Source organism: Cupressus sempervirens, chromosome 7 (genome assembly GCF_028749045.1).
Source record: "Cupressus sempervirens isolate cs-2001-9-10 chromosome 7, ASM2874904v1, whole genome shotgun sequence".
NCBI classification, from domain to species: Eukaryota; Viridiplantae; Streptophyta; class Pinopsida; order Cupressales; family Cupressaceae; genus Cupressus; species Cupressus sempervirens.
The window spans coordinates 191,413,115-191,436,277 of record NC_143124.1 but is presented as its reverse complement, the minus strand read 5'-3'; the positions used below and the strand labels follow the sequence as shown (position 1 = coordinate 191,436,277).

The window sequence follows — 23,163 nt, the reverse complement described above, 5'->3', positions numbered from 1 at the left end:
AAAGAGATGTCAACAGGAGACCAAAGCAAGAAAATAAAACAAAAAGGATACAAAGGACGACCAAAAAAACAAAAAAATACAAAACCTAGCAAATAAGCACGCATACAAACATCAGCATTTAATAAAAGAAAAGGGAAACAAAATTAAAGTAATAATAAGACCAAACACTAATAAGAAAAATAAATAAATAAGTGTATATATGCACATACTAATGAATAATTTAATTAAATAAGGGGAAACATAAAAACAAGAAAGAACCATAACATAAAATAAAATAGATAAATAAATGTGAACAAATATATACCATGAAATATACATGGACACTTAAGCAAGCAAACATATGCATGTGCTTATGTGTTTTGGCTTGGTCATTTGCTTAAGTGTTCGTGTATATTTCTTGTTCACATTTATGTATCTATATTATTTTAATTTTTATGTTATGGTTCTTTCTCAATTTTATGTTTCTTCTTAATTTAAATTATTTATTCATTAGTTTGTATGTATGTATTGTTGAAGTTTATAGCTGCGATAGAGATCTTTAGCTCTGATATTACTACAGAAGAGATTTAAGATGATATTTCCAACATATTCAAGTGAGCACAATGTGGCATTCAAGGTGTACGTCTCACTCTAAATATCTGATGTTTTATTATATGAAGAGACATGAGTTTGAAAATATGAAGACTTGCATTTTGAAAATGAAGAAACTTCAGCTATGATATGAGGAGTCTCTCAATTCAATATATATATATGATTGCCTTGTGTAATGAAATAATATAAAACATTAGAAGCATTGTACTAAGTTTTTTTACTTTTTTAATAAAAAAGATATATTTCTTGGTGTGGCTGGGTTTTTCCCTCAAATTGGAGGGTTTTCCAGGATGAATTGTTGTGTTTGTAGGTGTCCTATTGTTCTTCATTTTGTTTATTGTTGTTTATCCTTATTTCTGGGTATAACAGTAACATGGAATCAGAGCTAGATTAGATAACAATAAAGGAATCTCTCTTGTTCATTAGTTAGTGTATCTATTAAAACAGATTGCAATGAATATTTTGTAGGCAATCTGTATGTGTTGAATGTTTTAGCTGCGATGTTGTCTGGTTCATTTTCAGTAATGGTTCTCTTTTGGTTCCAGTAATTTTTCTAAAGTTGCTAATTGTTGATCCTCTTTTTGTATGACTTATATGTTGTTGTGCAATCCATTCATATTGTTATGATGGAAGAGCTCTCTATTATTGAAGTTCCATACATGTGTTACTATCTTCTCTCGACAATTTCTATTTGTCATCAAGCTCCTTATTTCAATTTTTTGTCGTCTTCTCACGTTCTTTTCCTACATGGCACTCTATATACTGTCGGTAATCATATTATTATGATTATCATTTATGATTGGCAGTTTAGTATTTTTTTGGTTTATCTTTTTCATGATCAGGTGTCATCGGTTCTGTCCATGCCTATTCTGTTCATGCATGTATGCGGTGTTGTGTGTAGCGGTGTCTCTTATAGCAGTGTCTCTTAAGATGCTCTGTTCGTTCAAGCATATATACATTGTCCTGCTAGTCCTGTTCGTGTTCATGTATTCCTTGAGGCTATTTCTGAAGCAGACTATTGTTTTCATAAAATCTTTGTGTATCCTTTGTTGTTGGCTCCTATTTGATTCCATTTGCTATCGTCTTGTCTCACCATGTTGTCTTCACTTGCCATGTTGAAGACAGTAGCAGCAATAGAAATCTTCTCTTCATACCTGAATCATTTATTTGATGTTATTATTCGATCACTGTTCTTTTTCATAATTTTTGAGCAGCATTGCTCGTTGCTTATAATAGTAGAAGAATGTTTTATATCACTTATTCATCTGCCATAACGAGAGTTTTTCTTGGGGTGCCATCAAAAGTCTTTTGGCACTGGCCAAGTTTTACATATGCATCTCCTTTGTTACTTCTTTCGTGTTGTGTTTATTTTGTTTCTTTGGTGACTTGTCAATGACTTGGCTCCAGCCAAAAACATTTGTGCCAGCTCATGTTCTTGCACCGTCAGAAAAAAAATTAATAGTTATCCTTCATCATTTGAGATTGCTTGATAATCTTTGGGAGGTGTCAATTCATTCGCTTGCCAGCCCTATTATTCATTACGGCAATAAATATTCAAATGAATCGTTTTTGGTAATATATTCAAATTATTGATCTTGTCTTCAGAAAAAGTCAATCGTTAGTGCGTTTTGTGCATCTGATAGTAAATATTTTTAAAATATATTGAATGATCAATAAAAAAAATTATACACGCTCTGAGGGTGTCCATTTCTTGTTCCATCTTGCAAACATTTGAGCTAAATATCACTTATCACATGCGTGGACTCTGTTTTTTTTTTATCTATTGTTGTTCTTTCATTACGGTTCTTCTCGTGGGCAGTGACCTATGTAAATGAATATTTTTGGTTTGTGTGTAGGAGAAGACTGGCATTTTGGAGAAGATGATCTCATTTTCGGTTTTTATATTATAATCAGTTTTAGATCTGAAAGAGGAGACATCGTGCAGTCTTAGACTGTGATTATTATTGTGCAGGCCTAATTTGAGCTCAAAGTGCCATCCTGGTCCAAGTGAGCATGCCCTCCAAATAAGTTATGGATTAAAACAGCTAAGGAAGTGTTGTATCTGTAAATGTACCCCGATGGGTACAATGACTATGTCAAGATTGGACGCGGAGATCTGGTTGTTACGGCCCCATTCAGTTTAGGAAGTGCTATGATCATCATATTCTGCATTTATTGTTCAATTTTGTTAAAAGAAATTATTGTGTATTTATTCATATTTGGGTGAGTGCTGCAATTCTCTTCGAGGTAGATTAGATTACAATGAGATAAGTGTTCTATGATAATATCTTTGAGTATTGATCATGAATTTTTGTTCTATCACTGGGAATAGTGTAAACTTTTAGCATTGATCTCTATATTTCTCTTCATGATAGGCTGATTTTATGAGTTATTATTAATTTGAAATTTCTCCTGGTTGCAAGATGGATCAAGAAGCAATGGGATGATGAGAGATTATATGAGAATTCATGCAAACTGTAGAAATGAACTTGGGGATGTTGCTTGCAGTCATGGGATGGATCGTGTCTGCAAATGTAATTATATTGCCATTGTTATAGATATGTTCCAAATGCAGATTTGGATCTCACATAAGTATGAGAGAAGGAGACATGTCTCTTGAACAAGGTTTAAACATCATTAGTTAGTATAAAATAATATAACTAACCATATGTATAATATATACATTATTATATATATGTATATAATATAATATAATATAATATAATATATTATATATATAATATATATATAAAAGAATATTTATATTATCATCAATAATAAAACTCATGATCATATCAATCTGACTGTAACTACAAACTTAACACTCCCTCTTAGTTAGGAAGGATTGATACAGAACATATTATGTTCTCGAGTATACGAAGAGATATCATCTTAGTATGATATTCCTAGAATGGCATATTTAAGGATATCAACATAAGTCCATCAACACACATATTATATATGGAATTTGCTACGATTCATAATGAGACTAAATTTCTCAACACCTTTTCTTTTAGCAAGGAGGGAAATTAAGAAATTACTATATCTTTAATATAAGTTTAAATAACACCTTAAGTGTGGTCTATAATAGATTTAAGTTATGGTGTCTGGCAATATCCGGCCTGGAGAACCATGATAAGTTGGTTATCAAGGTGTCTGGCAAAATCTAGCCTAAAGAACCAAGATAAAACTTGCTCCAACACAGTTTAAGTGTGGTCTATAATAGATTTAAGTTATGGTGTCCGGCAATATCCAACTTGAAGAACCACAACTTTCATGGTGTCCGGCAAAATCCAGCCCGAAGAACCAAGATAACACTTGCTCCAACACATTTTGGTGTTAGGAGATAAGTCTATTATTGATAAGATCGTCACCTTAAAATAGTTACCTTTTGTTCATTATCATAACTTCCAGCACACCGGGACAACTTAATGTAGTTTGTTATGATAACAAGTCCAGTTATTGATAAGATCGTCACCTTTCAATAACTCCCCTCTAAATATATACATCAATGAAAGATCGTCATCTTTCATGACATAATTACAATAGCATCATGTAGTAACTCACATGATATCCACCATGAACCAAGTCAGAGGGTGGACCCACCATAGCTGCTACTAGAGGTTGGAACAAAGGGCTTTCACCTCATACTTCTTTCTCATAGAGGAGAGTGCATTATAAAGAATTTCTCTTAGAACTTCTAATAGAGAAGATATCATCCACAAGGTATTGCATCTCAAAATTTCTCCCTCTGAACATCGATCCTGGGAAGTCAGGTCCTCTAGTTACTTTCTTAGAAACTCTCTCTACCCAAGGATCCCTGTCGAACTCACCTTTGAATCTGATATCAATTTTTTTATTTCCTGGTGATAAGTCATCACTTGCTCATGATATATGTAGGAGTTGGCCAATTAACATCATGCAGTCACCCACATGTATTTCTAGAGTCCCTCTAAGTATCAATCTTCTAAGCTCCTATGTTGACTTCGAAGAAGTGTCGTACTCCCTCTTAATGTAGAAGACTCATAATCTTAATCATCAAAGATGAGAGCTTCATTTTATCTATGTTACCCCAAGTTTCTGAGACAGGGAGAGGGTTTCTGGAATTTTTTTTGCCGAAACAAGGTTTCTGGGTTTTTTTTTTTATGAATGGAACTGATCATTATTTCATCAATGATCATAAAGCATAGCAATCAGCATCTAACCAAATCATCATAGAAAATTCTAAATAGCATCATTTTCAATCATCATCTAAGTACTTAAATAATAAAATACCATTAGTACATTATGAAATAAATCAAATAAGTGAATGAAAAACATCAACTTTCAACAAAATGAAAACATTGAAAAGTTAAAGACTCAACTTTAAAGTTTTAAACTTATAAAGTACCAACTATAGTCTATCAATGATCATATTGATATAGAATCATTCCATCAATGTATCAACTATCAATGATCATACAATGTCAAGACAAAACACTCCAAAGTCTGAAACATCAAAGTCAAAATGAAAACAAAGATACTATGACAGCTGGCCCTAATCATCCTTATCAAAGTCACTATCACTATCATCCCAAACCTCAAGGGATGCATCATCCAACAAAATGCCAAGCAATCCCGACAGTGTGTCATCCTCATCAACCTAGGTGGCGTTCTCAGGATCAATATCCCACCATAAAGCTAGAGTTTGTCTATACTCTGGAGTCTTCCAATCCGCAAGTCGCAAAGCACTATGCACAGCCACTAGCTTCTCTGCTCATTTAGAAGTAAGCCTATTCCTCTTCACGGAGTGGATAAAGCTATATGTAGACCAATTCCTCTCTGCAACAAAGGAATTAGCAACTTGTGAGAGGAGATGAACAATAAGCATTTTTAACTCTGGTGCATTTGATCCATGCCATTGCCACCAACCAACAGGGCTTTTTTGTGCCATTACTACTCTATCCACCTTTGCCTCTGCTATGCCAAAGTTAGGACCATCAAGGTTTGTGAAGGCAACCCATTGCTCATGAAGTATACTAGATTCTTGAGATGAATACATCTTTTGAAGGGCCTTCATAATCCCACGTCTCACCTCATCATCCTCGCCAGGAGCACACCTTCCAAACCTAGGCTCATACCATTTTGGATTTAGTGCATTCGCTGCCATATGAAGTGGAGTATTCATAGAATTCCACCCCCACAAGAAAATTGGCTGAACGTACTCCTCATTTAAAACCAAATCATTATCATGAACCAAAATTATTTGCTTCATTTTTTGAAGCATGCTGTCCATAGTCTCATATATCTCCCCATGGCTAGGAGAGTCAGTATCAGCATATCTGATGACATCCACAGCAGGAGAGATGATTGAGCAAACATATCTGCAATGAGAATAAGAACAACATGTCAAATATCTATACTTTTAGAGTAAATGACTGAAAATCATAATCTTTTTAATTTAAATCAAAATTTTAGAAATCTGTAAATTTAAAGAAATTTATAATTTTCAAATGAAAATGAGAATCAATAGTGTCTTACCTCACATTAGACCACCAAGTGTCATCAAGAATCCTTTGTTTGATGGCTTTTCCTACAGTAGTGTTTGTTGTAGGCCATCTATTCCACTCTGAATTCACTACCATCTGTTGTAGAGCGTCATGCACCTCAACCATCCTCTCTAGCAAAATGTAGTAGCTAGCATATCTTGTCTCTACAAGTTTGAGAAATTCCTTCGTTGAAAACGTCCTAAAGAGAGAAAGTGAGGTGTGGCGATTGCAAATAAACATTTGAATCTCTCTTCCTTGTGTCACCACTTCTTTTACCCAAGACAATTTTCCCATGTCCTTCAATGCATGAACACAAAATGGAGTCCAAAAGATGTGCTTGTAAGCACCCTCCACCATCATACCAGCCAATTTGCACACGTGTTGAATCAGTAATCACCTAAACCACATTTGAGGGCCCACCTCCTCTATGGCCTCTCGTAGTATGCCAAACTAAAAATCTGCATCCTTGCGTTTCCCTAAACAATCAACAACTTTAAGAAAATAAGAGTCAGTTGCGGATGTGACAATAATATTGATAAGTGGTTGATGTCCAATATCGGTCCACCCATCCATCACAATGGAACAACCAGTCTTCATCCAAGTATGCCTCATATCCTCCATCACCAAACTCACCTTAGGATATACTTTATCAAGGAGGGTAGTGCGTAGTTTATGATCTCCAGGGGGTACTACAGAGGGACCTATTGAACCTGCATCTCTTATCATTTTCTTGAAGAATGGTGAATGAGCCACATGAAATGGGATGGCATGGGCAAAAAAGAAATCAGCAACAGAACAATCTAACATTTCCCCTACTTGTGCATTGAACAAATCTATAACTGACCCTGGCTGCCCACTATCACTAGCCTTCCTCTTTCCTTTTTCAATTTTTTTGGTTCCCACACTAGTAAAGATGCTATCACTAGATGACATAGAGTAAACACCATGAGTAGATGGCTGTAAGGATGGAGGCATATTCATAACAAAGGGCAAACCTTTAGACTTGTATTCAGCCTCCATGTGCAATCTATAACACTCTAATTTTGCATGCTCCTCTAAATTCTTACAGTATTTAACTCCTTTGCCCTTAACCCCCAAGAATTGAGACCACACCCGTGTGTAGCTCCCTCTAATTTCACCTTCACACACATGACATTTATATATCCTACTTCCACCCGAATTTTTCTTTTTGACATCTATTGGATGAATAAGGCAAAGTACAAGTTTTTTAGGATTAAAAGGGCCTCGTGCAAAGTCTTTTAAGACAACTGAAGGGATTTCAAACTTGTTTGTTTCAGTTCTTGATTCAATTTCACTCCCAACATTTGCACTACCACCCCCAATTCCAACTTCTTGACTCTGCGATTCTTCATCACTACTGGAACCATCACTGTTGTTGTTGTTGCTCATGTTTACAGTTTGTTGCAAGATCAAGATTCTGCAATTTAATAAAAATATAAATATAAATTAGAAATGAAAATTTGAAAGTAAAAATTTCAGAAATGACAGTCATTATAATTAATATTTCTTTGTTTTAACTTTTAAGAAAAAAACTTTAATCATCAGATATAATATCAATCATTCTTTACAAAACAAGCAGCAGCTTAGGCTGCTAAACTAAAAATGCATTAAAAAAATCCAGTAATATTATTAAAACTTCAAAAAATAAGCTATAGAACTTAAGAAAAAGCATGTTACAAGAATTTCAATAGATATAGTTTACTATTTTAAACTTCTTGTGGGAATGCATAATAGTATAGGTTAAATAAAAGTTAAAAATAATGAAGGCAAAAAAAAAAAAAAAAATTCCTTGAAGCTTTATTGTCTATGGAAGGCAGGGAACAAATCATATTTCGAATTCTTAAGAAACTAAGAAACATTTTTAAAAATTTAAAAACTTAAAACTTACAGTTGAATGCCCTAGTTGTAGTTGCATTCACCCTAGTTGTGGCTGCGTTGAGCGTTTATTCATTGAATGCCCTTATCATTGAATGTTGCAAGCTAAAGAGCCAGCTGCGTTCACCCCAGCTGTGGCTGCGTTGAGTGTTACTGTTTAACCTGGCAGTGTCTACATTCACCTACAGGCGATGGTCAGTCTGTGTCAAATTTTAAAACCACTATGCGTGCCCTCTCCCTTGCGTGCATTCTGTGTTTAGTGTTTGGTCACAAGAAAATGTGTTTACATGCGTTTAATGTTTGGTCACGAGAAAATGAAAAACATTATAAACTATTAAACACTTTGTTACATATGATGTCTGAACAAAGTTCTACTTTATTACTTTCATTTATAATATATTTTATATGATTTATGACTTCCACATGTGCGGGCCCACAGATGACTGGAAATTCATTTTTTTAATGGTTTTTTTGTTTTTTTTTTTAATAAATTTTAAATAGGAAACTTTTTATGCAATCCCCAGGACACTAGGAAACGGAAAAACAGTCCCCAAAACAGTCAACATGGTTCGGAAACTCGTTGACCATTTCCAAAGTTTCGGGGATGCGTTTCCTATTTTCTTCTCTAGGTGGGGACGTCTGGGAAACGTCCCCTCCCGTCCCCCTGTCCCCAAAACCGTCCCCGTTTCTGAAACTTTGGGTTTAGGGGTGGAAACGCGTCCCCAGGTAACATAGCATTTTATCCATCTTGATCATCACAGTCTTTGCAGCTACTATCATTAGGTTGTGTCTACACAATATCTAGTAGCATGTTTAGAGTGCCAACTTTCGTTTCCTGTAACAACATCCTCAACCATAAAGGAAAAGATCAAGGCAAATAAACTTTATAGTATGTATAGAAATTACAAATAAGAGAGATAAATGTCAAAAATAAGAATACTTATCTGCACATGAAGATTCAAAATTTTCTTCTTAGATTATTTGAGAATGGAACATCTACCCTCTAAAAATGGGAATGGAACATTGACTATTATTCCCCCCACAATGTAGAATTTCCACTTATTCTTATAATGTTGAACAATTTTGTATCAAATATGACAACTCCTTTCTAAGTTCTAACTCACTCTTTTTATTCATTGAAAGTCCAAACATTCATTTAGCTTAATAGTAGAAGTGAACACAAACTCATCCACAATACACCAATATCTTGACTGAGTATGATTTTGCCACATAAATGACTCTACAACTCATACGTCAAATTTCATTTATCAAAGAGAGAATCATAGATGGTTCAAATGAAGTCACCACTTTCTCATGATGTACACAAGGGGTAGGCCCATTAAAATCACATAGTTGCATGAATTACAGTCCTCTTGATTGCTACAATTTATTGATCACTGGAGAATCCATCACAACATGGTTTACTCCCTTCGAATCAATATGATCAAAATTATCGAAAGTTTACTGAATCATATCATCTGTCTACTCCCTATCTTTCAAGGTTGCCTAAAATATCAACGTCCCTTGGAATCTCAATCTCCCTCTTTTCCTGCAATAATGTTCTCGGAGAAAAAAATCAAGGCAAATGCTCGTATAGAACATATTGGAAATATAAATAAGAGTAGCACTATATAATACTCAATTTTATTTATATAGAAATTACCCCAAGTCTTACACTAGCTCGAAGCTATTTATATAAGGTCAAGTACAACCCCTAATCTATAAGAATTTTATTCTATTACTTCAAAAATTAAAATTTAGTGATCATGATTGGATTTTATTTTCCTCTACATCCCTAATAGAAATATTTGAAAATTGACAAAATCACTAACAATTTAGATTCTTGAATAAAGCTAAACATTCACATAATTTTACTTACCTTTATTCTGCCCCTACCAAGGTCTAAGGGGTAATGACTTATGTTAACTCCTCGCTAATACGGCATGGGGTACTCCACGTCACCTCTATATTAGTCCCCCTTCTTATATATTTCTCACTTCTTTGATCAATGTTGTATTTATGTCTTCTCATCAATAGTCGCACATATTGATAAGATTTATCCCAAGCTAAGGTATTAACATAGACTCAAGCCTCTAGGATTCAGAGAATGTAAATCTTTTGTCATTATCATCTTGATCGTGTTGACATGGTTTTGCAAAGATATCTGGTGGTCTTTCTTATGTCGCCCTCTGTCCTCCTTTATTTAGATCACGAGCCAAGTACAAATCACTATCTCATGTGTCATTCACTTTGTCATGCTATCATGGCTAGTCTTCATGACTTCTTATTTGTTCAATCAAGCGAACCAAATTATTTATTATACCTATGATTAACACCTGCCTTGCCTTGGCTCACGCAATGGTTTATTTCTCCTTATAAATAAGCTTTTCCAAACACACATTATTTTATACCCATTGAAATATTAAATACAGAATGTTTGAATGCAATGCCACGATGGATCTATCATTTATGATTTAACATTCCTTTACCATCCAATACAATGGACCCCTCTTAAATAATCGATGTTGAAACTACTTCAATATATTGATGACGTCTTAATCCCTTCTGCCAACAAATGGTAGTTGTGGTGTCTTCCTACAATGGAAGTATTTTGACCAATACAAGAGAATTACAAAGAAACCCTAATACATTATGCGAGTTAGAATTTGAAGGTTACTTATCGACCTCCAATCGCCTCCTAAATGCCTTCCAAATAGGTTTCTTGATTGGGGAGAACTATACTCAACCAAGTCTCGACATCAAATGCCTTCCTACATGCCAAAGAGTTGCTAACATTAAATAGAGATTTCTTCCAACTCACTCAAAGTCAAATTGCACCGCTTTATGCAGTCTTGGAGAGCAACCAATTACGGTGGAGTCACTACCAATCGACTCGGTCGAGAAATAATATGGGAAACCTTTTGGGCTTCTATACTAGTGACCTTGAAAGAAATTTTTCCAAGATCTTTGGAGCCTCCCTACCAAGACTATAGATTTTGCTAAGGTAGACATGCAAAAATTGTCTCCAATGTCACGTTAGCAAGAAGATTGAAGAGCATTGTGAGGTTTTCCATCGTCTTTGATTTGGATAAACATTTAAACATATCACAAATAATATAACCATCGATTTTCAATAGGCCATAGTGATCCTTCTATGTAGGTAGCATGTGTGGAAGGTATCATGACAGGTAAGGTAGCTGCGGTGGATGTCACAACTATGAATTTAATATTTATCGCTGAAGATGACCATGTTAATCATAAAAGTCAGATAAATGTTTTCAATATCCCATGCCTTTTATCATTGTCATTTCTAATCATTTTACATTTGAATCTGGCTTTGATACCATGTTAAGAAACATGGATCGTGTCTGCAAATGTAATTATATTGCCATTGTTATAGATATGTTCCAAATGCAGATTTGGATCTCACATAAGTATGAGAGAAGGAGACATGTCTCTGAATCATTAGTTCGTATAAAATAATATAACTAACCATATGTATAATATATACATTGTTATATATATATATATAAAGGAATATTTATATTATCATCAATAATGAAACTCATGATCATATCAATTCAACTGTAACTACAAACTTAACAGAATTGATGGTGCGTATCTTCATTAAAGAGGAAGATCATATACATGTTATTATGATTAGTTTCCTTGATGAGGAAGCAATGATATTCACAAGAATACTATTTAGCTTTAGAGGTAGTTTGCGTGACAGAGAGCGAATGTCTAATTCTTTGCAAGCTTGTGTAGCACTATGACTACTAAAACTCCCTATTTGTTCAACATGGAATCAGCTCTCTTATTGTGGTAGTCAAAGCAATGAGAATGTTGCTCCTACTAAGAAGTCTTTGTTGAGAGAGAATCCCAGTCATTCTTATACATGTTACTAATGAGTTCTTCTTTGCGAAAGAAGTTCAAGGTCAAATCCTTAGTTCCAACCTCTACGAGTAAGTACGGCCAGTCCACCCCTATACAAGTAGGCATGGTGGAAATGCATTCTTCTCTGGGAGAATTCTGAGGTAAAAGCCATCGATCCACCCTCTACAAGTAGGCATGGTGGAATGCATTCTTCTTTGGGAGAAATCTAAGGTGAAAGCCCTCGCTCCACCTAATAGAGCCCAAATTTCCAGAATTAAGGACTCCATTTTTGAATGATGGGATATATGGAATGGTCAAATCTTGAGTCAGCGATCACATATAATGAGGAGTTCTTCCTTTCTTCAAAGCAATCAAGCCTTCTTCCAAGAATACACGGTATGATGATGGTAGTCAAATGAGTACAAAAGAGGGATTTCCAAATTTATAAAGAGGATACCATCCAAGCAACAGGAATTTTGAAGTATATCAATGAAAAATCTTAGATCTGAGAGCCAATGCTGTCTAGTATATCTCAAAATTCATCACTTTCATCAAAAGTCATGTGAAGATTTAAAGCAGCCCTTTACTAAACTGAAGCATGTCATCATATTGTAGGCACTCCTCGTGTATGGACTATTAGCATGAAGGGACATATGAATCCAGTTCAACAATTGAGATTTTGTTAGAGCAAAAGAATATTTTTGTAACAGCTCAAGTGTTTTATAAGGACGTTCAGTCTAGTTCATGCATAGTGAAAGAATTAGTTGCTGAAGTTCATTGAAGTTATGCTTATTATGTAGATGTTTGTGAAATAATAGTGGCACTTATGCAACTATATGTCTCAGCTTTAATGACAATCCTTGGACCCGAGCAAGCAAACATTCAGACGGCACCCACAGAATACTACATACCACATGATGATAAAGAAGTACATGGCCCTTCTGCCGGTCTCTTGTCCACTAGATTTTCGAACAATCAATTTCAGAATGGTTGTTGGTGTTTACCGGAGATTCACAAAAAGCATGATCCAAGTAGATGCCCGAAGACATTGAAGGAATATAGAACACAACAAAAATTAGCCTCACTAGATACATCACCGGTGAATGGAAGGCCCATCTAAATACCATACATATGGTAATGCTGACTGTAACATGTTTGCGTAAGAGAATGGAGCCCGACAAGTAAAAGGATTAACAAACTCAATGTGTCGTAAGAAATGTGTAGAGAACTCTGAGAAATCCGCGAGGCAAGTTTGAAGCAATGGGAACTCTTATCGCAAAGAATTATAAAGTGATCACCGATAAAAGCATTAATAATTATTATTTTGCCCTAAGAAATAAATTTTAAAACAATGGAAAGGTGCAATTTAGTTTTGGAAAAGAAACGAATTTTCATTCGAAAGTTACATCCACCCTTTTATTAATGTATAAATAGGGGTATATTGAAAACAACAAGACATATCAAGATTCGAAAACATTCATATTAAGAAGAAGCATTTTCTATTTATTTATTGTATGGAGGAATAAGGGGCTCATTATGACTTCGTAATATAAATTCTATTATTTTATTTTATTAATAATAAAATAAAATGTTCTTTGTTTATTATTAAAGGCGTAGAGATTCAAACTGCAAGTGAATCGTCCTTTGTAATTATTTTCTGGAATTCTGTATACAATTTAAATATCGGATAAGTGGACACAGTCATTTAGCATTTTAAATTTGATCATCGCAGATATTGTGAAATATTAAATCATTTCTGTATCTATGTCCAGTTTGTCTCCCTACTAAAGGAGTTAAAATTCAATCTGGACTAATTTAAAATTCTATAAATATTTCATCTGTCGCATCTTGGTTATTTAATTGTTAGCAGTATAAGTACGTAAAACATTATAACGTTGTACGTGAAAATTCACTGAAGTTAACTCTATTGCTTGGATGAGCAAAGGCACTAGTCTTTTTATTATTGAAGTCAAAAAAAATCTATATATTCCTTCTACAAGAATAAAATTTATTATTATTCAATTATACAAAACATCCAACCATTACTCAGCATCCAATTTCATTTGGAGTTCGAAGACCTTGCTAGCCGGAGAACTCCAGAAGCTTAAATTCGTTATAGAAAAGCCTTGAACTAGACAATCAATGTTTGAGGAGAAGGTCTACCCACCTAGGTGTAGCGGAGCCTCAAGTGCAGGGGAATCGAGAAGTGTTCTCGTTCATTGGCCAGAACTGATTGAGAAGTCCTATCGAAGAAGTGGCAAGCTCTTGGATTTCCAATCTGCAGTTTTGAGAACCAACAGATTGGCAACTCTATTGGGGAGAGTTGCTCACAACAGATCATTGTGAAGTTATTCAGAGTTTCAGATTTCGTAAGACCATAATTAGAAAGGAGTTATTTAAGTTTGTTTAGAAGTGTACTCTGCTAGAAGTAAGAACCCGAAAAATCAATACATTCCTTGAAAGAGGTGGTGACTCTATTTAATAAAGGATTTCAGTTGGTAGCTTTGCTGAGAGAGAGGACTCAAAAGGAAGCGATTTGATTATCTAACATGGACAATATGTACTACAATCAAGAGGCAGATTTATGTTACACCATGGAGGAAGAATACATACACCCCTTAGATGCATTTTTCAATCCGGAAAGATTAGAAGGTGAGACATCAGCACATTTGTTTATAAGGTTGGTGGATATTTTTCAAGAAGTACCTTCAAACATCACGCCTCCACATAAGGAATTGATAAGAAAGTTTCATGAGTTGGGAATCTTACCAAAAGATCCTTATTTGAAGCTTCTCTTTCAAATATTGGATGAAAGTTCAAGTTATCTATCTCCTTTGGATGCATTTTGGAACTTAGAAAAGCAAGAAGATGAATCTGCAACACAATTCTTCATGAGAATGTTTAATGCTTATCAAGAAATACCTTCAAAATACAGACCTCCATCATCTGATCTTCTCTACAGGATGCAGGAATTAGGCCTTTTATATGATCATCAATTTCGTACCTTTCTCAAACTTATGAATACTGAACCAGTTCCAGCAGAAAATGAATGCAGGACTGAAGTAACAAATCAGTCAAGTAAAGTTTCAGATTTGAATGGCGACGAAAAGTTTGAACATTCTGAAGGAGAATCAGCCCATTATGATACTTATATGCCTACAGATGACAATGAATTTGATAATGAGGATGAGGATTCTCTTAGTGTGGAGGAGATTTCAGCCTTGTTAGATCTGGAATAGCAAAAACATGTTGAAAAAAATGGTCCAAATTTTTTCTCGTTTCACCATGGTGAGCAAGGTGATGGATCAATGCATTCTCAAGAGGTATTGGAAGAAAGAGATGATCATTCCAAGAAATCGTATAGTGAGGATGAAGTAGAACATCAAATGATATATGGACAAGAGGAAAGTTTAGAAGATAATGTTGATGAAGACATTAGTCTTCTAGATGAAACATCTAATGATCCAGATGAAGGCTCTAATAACAGTATGCCTGAATTCTCCATGTTCCTAAACCCATTGTTTGAAGAAGTAATAGAAGACAAATCTAAATTCGCTATATTCTCAAATCCATTGTTTGAGGAGGATTATCTTTGCAATCAAGTCCATCAGCATCATGATGAGGATAGCAGGTCTGGTTTTGAAATTGATGAAACTCATGAAGTGTATTTAGAAGTTGAAACATCTTTGAATTCATCCCATGAGTAGGAGTTGCAGCAAAGCTTTGAAGGAGATACAAAATCAGATATAAGCAGAATGTGTTGAGTAATTCTGAAAAAATTTCAAGTATCATATCTGATGGAGTTCTTGATGAGAGAGAGGTAACATTTCTTGAATGCAAGTTATCTTCGAACTCTTTTTGTGGTGATGGGGCAGATTGTGTGGAGAAAGATGTCCAAGAAGATGCTTGTACAACTGCTCAAAGGTGTTACTCAAAAGAACTTCCATTCAGCAAAGACCGCGTTGATGAAACAAAGCCAGCATGAATTGTCTATAAAGATGATTCACCTAATGCAGATTTAAAAGATGGACAGCAAACCAAGGAAATGAAGGAAAGGTATATGTCACATGATGATTGTTTTCTAATATTTGCTAATGGATCAGATTCTACTAAGGAATGGTATGACATCATGATCAGCAGGTTCAAAGTGTTACATGATCAAAACTATGTGTTTGATAGAGGAAAAAAGTGGTGTTCATTTTTTGGGGGGCCTGGGGCCACCCAATCTTACCTTGCATCATGCTAAGCATGGATGAACGGTCTGCTCTTCCAGAGATAGCTGGAATCTCGCTATGCCCACAAGGGGCATATGTCCCCGAAAAGAGCCACTAATGGAGCCCAAATTTCCAGAATTAAGGACTGCATTTTTGAATGCTGGGATATATGGAATGGTCAAAACTTGAGTCAGCAATCACATATAATGAGTAGTTCTGCCTATCTTCAAAGCAATCAAGCCTTCTTCCAAGAATACATAGTATGATGACGGTAGTCAAATGAGTACAAAAGAGGGATTTCCAAATTTATAAAGAGGATGCCATACAAGCAATAGGAATTCTGAAGTGAATCAACGGAAAAACTCAGATTTGCGAGCCAATGCTGTCTAGTATATCTCAAAATTCATCACTTTCATCAAAAGTCATGCGAAGATTTAAAGGAGCCCTCTACTAAACTTAAGTATGTCATCATATTGTAGGCACTCCTCATGAATGGACTATTAGGGACATATGAATCCAGTTCAATGATTGAGATTTCGTTAGAGCAAAAGAATATTTTTGTAACAGCTCAAGTGTTTGATAAGGACATTCAGTCTAGTTCATGCATAGTGAAAGAATCAGTTGCTGAAGTTCATTGAAGTTATGCTTATTATGTAGTTGTTTGTGAAATAATGGCGGCACTTATGCAACTATATGTCTCAGCTTTAATGACAATCCTTGGACTTGAGCAAGCAAACATTCAGACGGCACCCACAGAATACTACATACCACATGATGATAAAGAAGTACATGGCCCTTCTGCCGGTCTCTTGTCCACTGAATTTTCGAACAATAAATCTCAGAATGGTTGTTGGTGTTTACCGGAGATTCACAAAAAGCATGTTCCAAGTAGATGCCCGAAGACGTTGAAGGAATATAGAACACACCAGAAATAAGCCTCACTAGATACATCACCCGTGAATGGAAGGCCCGTCTAAATACCGTACATATGGTAATGCCAACTATAACATGTTTCCGTGAGAGAATGGAACCCAACAAGTAAAAGGATTAACAAACTCAATGTGCCGTAAGAAATGTCCAGAGAAGTCCAAGAAATCCGCAAGGCAGGTTTGAAGCAACAAGAATTCTTATTGCAAAGAATTATAAAGTGATCGCCGATAAAAGCATTAATAATTATTATTTTGTCCTAAGAAATAAATTTTAAAACAATGGAAAGGTGCGATTTAGTTTTGAAAAAGAAGTGACTTTTCATTCAAAAGTTACATCCACCGTTTTATTAATGTATAAATAGGGGTATATTGAAAAACCTATCAAGATTTGAAAACATTCATATTAAGAAGAAGCATTTTATATTTATTTATTGTACAGAGGAATATGGGGCTCATTATGACTTCGTAATATATATTCTATTATTTTATTTTATTAATAATAAAATAAAATAATAGAATATATTTATATTTCTAAAATAATAAAACAACAAGACCTATCAAGATTTGAAAACATTCATATTAAGAAGAAGCATTTTATATTTATTTATTGTATGGAGGAATATGGGGCTCATTATGACTTCGTAATATATATTCTATTATTTTATTTTATTAATAATAAAATAAAATGTTCTTTGTTTATTACTAAAGGCATAGAGATTTAAGCTGCAAGTAAATCATCCTTTGTAATTATTTTCTGAAATTTTGTATACAATTTAAATATCGGATAAGTGGACAAGGTCATTTAGCATTTTAAATTTGATCATTGCAGATATTGTGAAATATTAAATCATTTATGTATCTATGTCCAGTTTGTCTCCCTACCAAAGGAGTTAAAATTCAATCTAGACTAATTTAAGATTGTATAAATATTTCATCTGTCGCATCTTGATTATTTAATTGTTAGCAGTATAAGTGGTTAAAACATTATAAAGTTGTACGTGAAAATTCATTGAAGATGACTCTATTGCCTGGATAAGTAGAGGCACTGGTCTTTTTATTATTGAAGTCAAAAAATCTATATATTCCTTCTACAAGAATCAAATTTATTATTATTCAATTATACAAAACATCCAACCATTACTCAGCATCCAATTTCATTTTAATTGAGTTCAAGGACCTTGCCAGCTAGAGAACTCCAAAAGCTTAAATTCGCTATAGAAAAGCCTTGAACCAGACAGTCAGCGTTTGAGGAGAGGGACTACCCGCCTAGGTGTAGCAGAGCCTGAAGTGCAGGGGAATTGAGAAGTATTCTCGTTCGCTAGCCAGAACTGATTGAAAAGTCCTATCAGAGAAGTGGCAGGCTCTTGGATTTCCAATCTGCGGTTTTGGGGACCAACACCACCCTCTACAAGTAGGTATGGTGGGTCCACCCTCTGTGAGTAGGCATGGTGGAAGTCATGTGTGTGACTTCATGACTTTATTCTTATGCTTTTATGGTTCACCCTCTAGAAGCAACTATGGTGAATAGTGTTATGTTGAGAAAACAATGTTTTATTGAGAAATTTTGTTATGAGAATTTTTTATTGACATTTTTGGTTACATATGTGTGCCTTCCTTACTAAAGATCTCTCTGTTGCTAAGCGGGAGTGTTGAAGTTTATAGCTGCAATAGAGATCTTTGCCTTTGATATTACTAGACAAGAGATTGATGATGATGTTTCCAATATAATCAAATGAGCACAATGTGGCATTCAAGGCGTGCTAGTTGTCTCACTTTAAATATCTAACATTTTATTATATGAAGACATGCATTTGAAAATATGAAGAGACTTGCATTTTGAAAATGAAGACACTTTCAGTTATGATATGAAGAGTTTCTCAATTCAAGATATATATGATTGCCTTGTGTAATGAACTAATATAATAAGTTAAAAGCATTGTACTCATTTTTCTTACTTGTTTAATATAAGAGGTATATTTCTTGGTGTGGCTGGGTTTTCCCCTTAAATTGGAGGGTTTTCCTAGGATAAATTGTTGTCTTATTGTTCTTCATTTTGTTTGTTGTTGTTTATCCTTATTTATGGGCATAACATTAACATATATTTATTTATTTATTTTCCTTGTTAGTGTTTGGTCTTATTATTATTTTAATTTTGTTTCCCTTTTCTTATATTATATGCTTATGTTTTATGTATGCTTATTTTCTAGGCTTATACATTTATGCATTTTGTTTGTGGTTGGTCAGTTGTTTGTTTCGTTTTTTATCAAGGTTGTATGGGTACGTGGGAACGGGAACGGGTACGGGCATGCATATTTTCCAAAATAGGGAACGGGGGTACGTGTGTATGCCTAATTTTTCTATATAATTAATATTTTATAGAAAATATAAAAATCAAAATATCTGTCATGAGTCATGACATTGAACATTCAAAACAATAAATTTGAAAATATGAGCCATAAGTCAAAAAAAAATATATATATATATATATATATATATATATGCTATTGCTGAATGTTTAAAGTATTTTTCATAATAGGTGATGGAGGTACTTGGTTATGTCAAACTTATTTAAAAATTATACTTTTATATTTATAAAAAATCTGAAATTATGAGTGACGGCAATGGTTTTTCAAAACAAGAACAGTGATAAAGTTTGCAAATGTAATGTACTGTTTTCAGATTCAAATTTGCTATATGTTTGAAATAATAATACATGATAAATGCTTAGATGCATAACAAAGAAGGCAGACTTTAAACATGAACAAGAAGATCCTAAACCATATGACAATGACATAATGCAAATGATAAACTTATGACTTGAACAGTGATAAAGTTTATTATTAATGAGTATCAATGTTTCAAACTGATTTGGTATTGAATTAAGTTTGGTAAACAACAAGCTAATACAAAAACAAAAAACCAAAAAAAAAATCAGAATCTTAATCAAGGTCCTTAGCCATGATGCTCTCCACCGAGTACCCGGTACGTGGGATACGTGTACCCGGTACTTGGGTACGTGGGTACGAGTACCAGGGGTGTGGGTACAAGTACCCATGCAACCTTGTTTTTTATCTTTTGGGCTTTATTTCCTTTCTTTGGTCTCTTTTTGCATCTCTATTTCTTTTTATTTTCCTCTCTAGCTAGTTTCCCTAGACTTCCTTTAACCATTTGCCTCATTCTTTGTATCATTCACCTTCTCCACTTTTCGAGGTTCAGTCAGCAACTTTTCATTTTATCTCTTAGCTCTCTTTAATTATCCCGAAGATGGATCACGGAGTGTGATCCAAAACATTGATTCAAAAATCTATACATGATCTAATCAAAAAATTCAAGCAGCAGCATGATATATTGATTTTGTTCACTTTTTTCCTCTAGCATTTACAATTGAAATATGATCAAACATGAGCAGGTGCACTGCTGATGATAAGGATAATTATTAATAGTATATATTGATCTACTTGTAATAGGTTTAAGCAAGTACTGCATGGGCAATAATGTTGCAAACAACATTTAAGTCAATTAATGCAATTAGAAATATTCTGGAATATGGAAGCTTTTTGCTAATATAATCAACTTTTCACAATGACCTAAGCTACGGTGCATACCCTTGGATAGTGATCAGGCAGCATCCTACAGGGACGATAACCCCAATTACTGTTAGGCTCCTGCTCTTAACACCTTTTGTTTTTTTTTTTTTATATAGTGCCCCCTAAAGACAGGCTTGGTTAGGTACCATATGATCTGCCAAGGTTGATTACAGAATAGCCCGGTTCCTAATTTATGTATATTTAGATTATGACAGTTTTATGTACTCAAACTGCTGGATTTGACTGAGAAAATAATATACATTTGATATGGACTCCTATGGATCTATGACTTTTGGCAGAACTTTTCCAATCATCATTGATCTTGAAACACCTCGACTCTTGTGCATGAAGTTTGCATACATTAGATATGGGAAAAAGATCACTCTTTAATATACCTTATTAAAAACAATGTAAAGCATAACCATTCCCCTATGTTAAATAATTACCAGATACCAAACATGTAAAAACAAACAGAAATAATTTATTTAGCATCTACCCTTTGTGTTGTAACTGCTCGCTTATCTTTTGTGCCAGCAAATCCAAATGACCTGATCTATTAACAAATAAGAGACAGACATTAGCAAACAAATATATAAGGGAAATAATAAGACTTTGATTTCCTACGATTGTCTATAAAATATTTTTCTATCATGTAAAAGAAAAAGCCTGGAGATAACTAGGTAATTCCGGATGTTTTCATATGTTGTAGGATAAATGCAATAAAACACCCAGTAAAATGCTTGACAAATAACACAAATTGATTGCAGTAAGAATGTACACACTAACACAAAATGCAAACCTGCACACCAAGCATCTTCCCAATCACCATCAAAGCCTCTTGAGTGTCCTTATTCTCCTTACAAAGATGAAATCTGAATAAATCAATTACACAGAAATTAATCAGAATATCCTTCTTAAATCAAGGAAGAAAGTAAAATATTGAATGCAGCAAAAACCATGTGCATATACAGATAAATCTCAGACTGGAAATTTCGATGAAAATATGAAGGTCGATATTAGACCAACACCAGCAGCATGTATCAAGTATGAACATCAGTAAAATAAACATTTTGTCTAAACTTATATAGAAACCAATATTGATGTAATTTCTTGTCAAAAGAGTGGTTAGGTGTCCATCCACGTCCAATAACATCAAACTCTTTGAACTTATACAGTAATTATTGCAACCTTGTAACGATCCCTGACACTAGGTTGGCTTAGAATGATCATAGAAAGAATATAAGATTCTGTAGAAGTTGAAACTAGGTATAATTAATCATTTTTAAACTAAGTTGTAATTATCATCACTAAATCCTATTAGTAAATTCTGGTTAATGTCCATATTTCCCATATATCAGATCAAGTAATGGATAATAGATTTACAGCTGGTCGAGTTTGGACACGATCTATGTGGGGTTCTCTTGCCCCAACATGAGCAATATACTCCTCCCCCTATGCACACTCCCTATCCACTATATAACCAAGGTCCAATACAATGGTTCTTATAGACTTATTCATCATTTACTAATAGTCTTTGTTATTGTATTAAACTCCTTACGAAAGAACAAACTATAATCACATTAGATGGTAATCATATTATCACTATATCGTTAGGATGAATTTTTTATAATTGTATTTTGTAACAACAAACTCGATAATTATTAATTATTAAACCAACTATATTTTATTAACTAAGAGTTGTAAAACCATAATTGTATGTCCCCACCTTACATATATTTATTCCCATTCTCATTTCTAATTATATCGTATACTAACATTAGATTTTACACTTCAACATATTTTACATTACTAATATACAAATTATCATACATTTTTCCTGCATTCCCCGGGGACGCGTACCCAGCCTAAAAATAGGAGTTTCGGAAATGGGGACGTCCCGGGGATGGGGGGATGGGTATGGGACGTCCCCCATCCGTCCCCAAAAAAGGCAAATTACCAAGGGATGTCCCCGAAACTTGGGGACGACTAGGAAAAAAAGGTACGGAAAGGGGACACTAGACATCCCCCAACCGTACCGGGTACGGCCAACTGTCCCCAAATGTTTTTTTCTTTTTTTTTCTAATTTTTTTTAAATTTATTTTTTATTTTTTATTTTTTTTCTTTTAAAAAACTTTATGCAAAAAAAGTAAAAAGTGAATATTAAAAAATAATTTTAAGACTCCTTACTAGATCACCGAGGTGGGCCCCACCCCTCCAAATGCGGTAGAGGCAAAATAGGAGCAGCAGTCTGTTTCATTTTTCTATGTTATAATTTTTATGTTGAATTTTATGTTATGATTTTTATGTTGAACATGAACATGATTATGATACATTGATACTTATTACTTTATGGCAGCCCTCTAGCCTTTTGAGGTATAGCTTTAGGCATATTTAGATTTAGATTTTCAAATTTATCATGTTTATCATTATGATATTGTTCACTGATATTCATATGCATTTTGACAATTGAGTACTGAAATCGGAATTATTTCCTAGATGGCATTCAAATGTTGTATGGTATGGTTCTATAATATTTAAATGA

General features: G+C 34.2%; 1 protein-coding gene across 1 annotated transcript in view; it reads right to left on the bottom strand.

The window, feature by feature from the left end:
• The window catches only part of LOC149546141 (Pseudouridine synthase family protein), a 229,558-nt gene that overhangs the window by 138,536 nt on the left and 67,859 nt on the right, over positions 1–23,163 (bottom strand). The window contains exons 5-6 of the mRNA XM_089791026.1: positions 21,421–21,493; positions 21,118–21,174 (exon numbers count right to left, since the gene is read on the bottom strand). Of these exons, the coding sequence (XP_089647152.1) occupies positions 21,118–21,174; positions 21,421–21,493 (130 nt within the window). The remainder of the gene's footprint in view (positions 1–21,117; positions 21,175–21,420; positions 21,494–23,163) is intronic.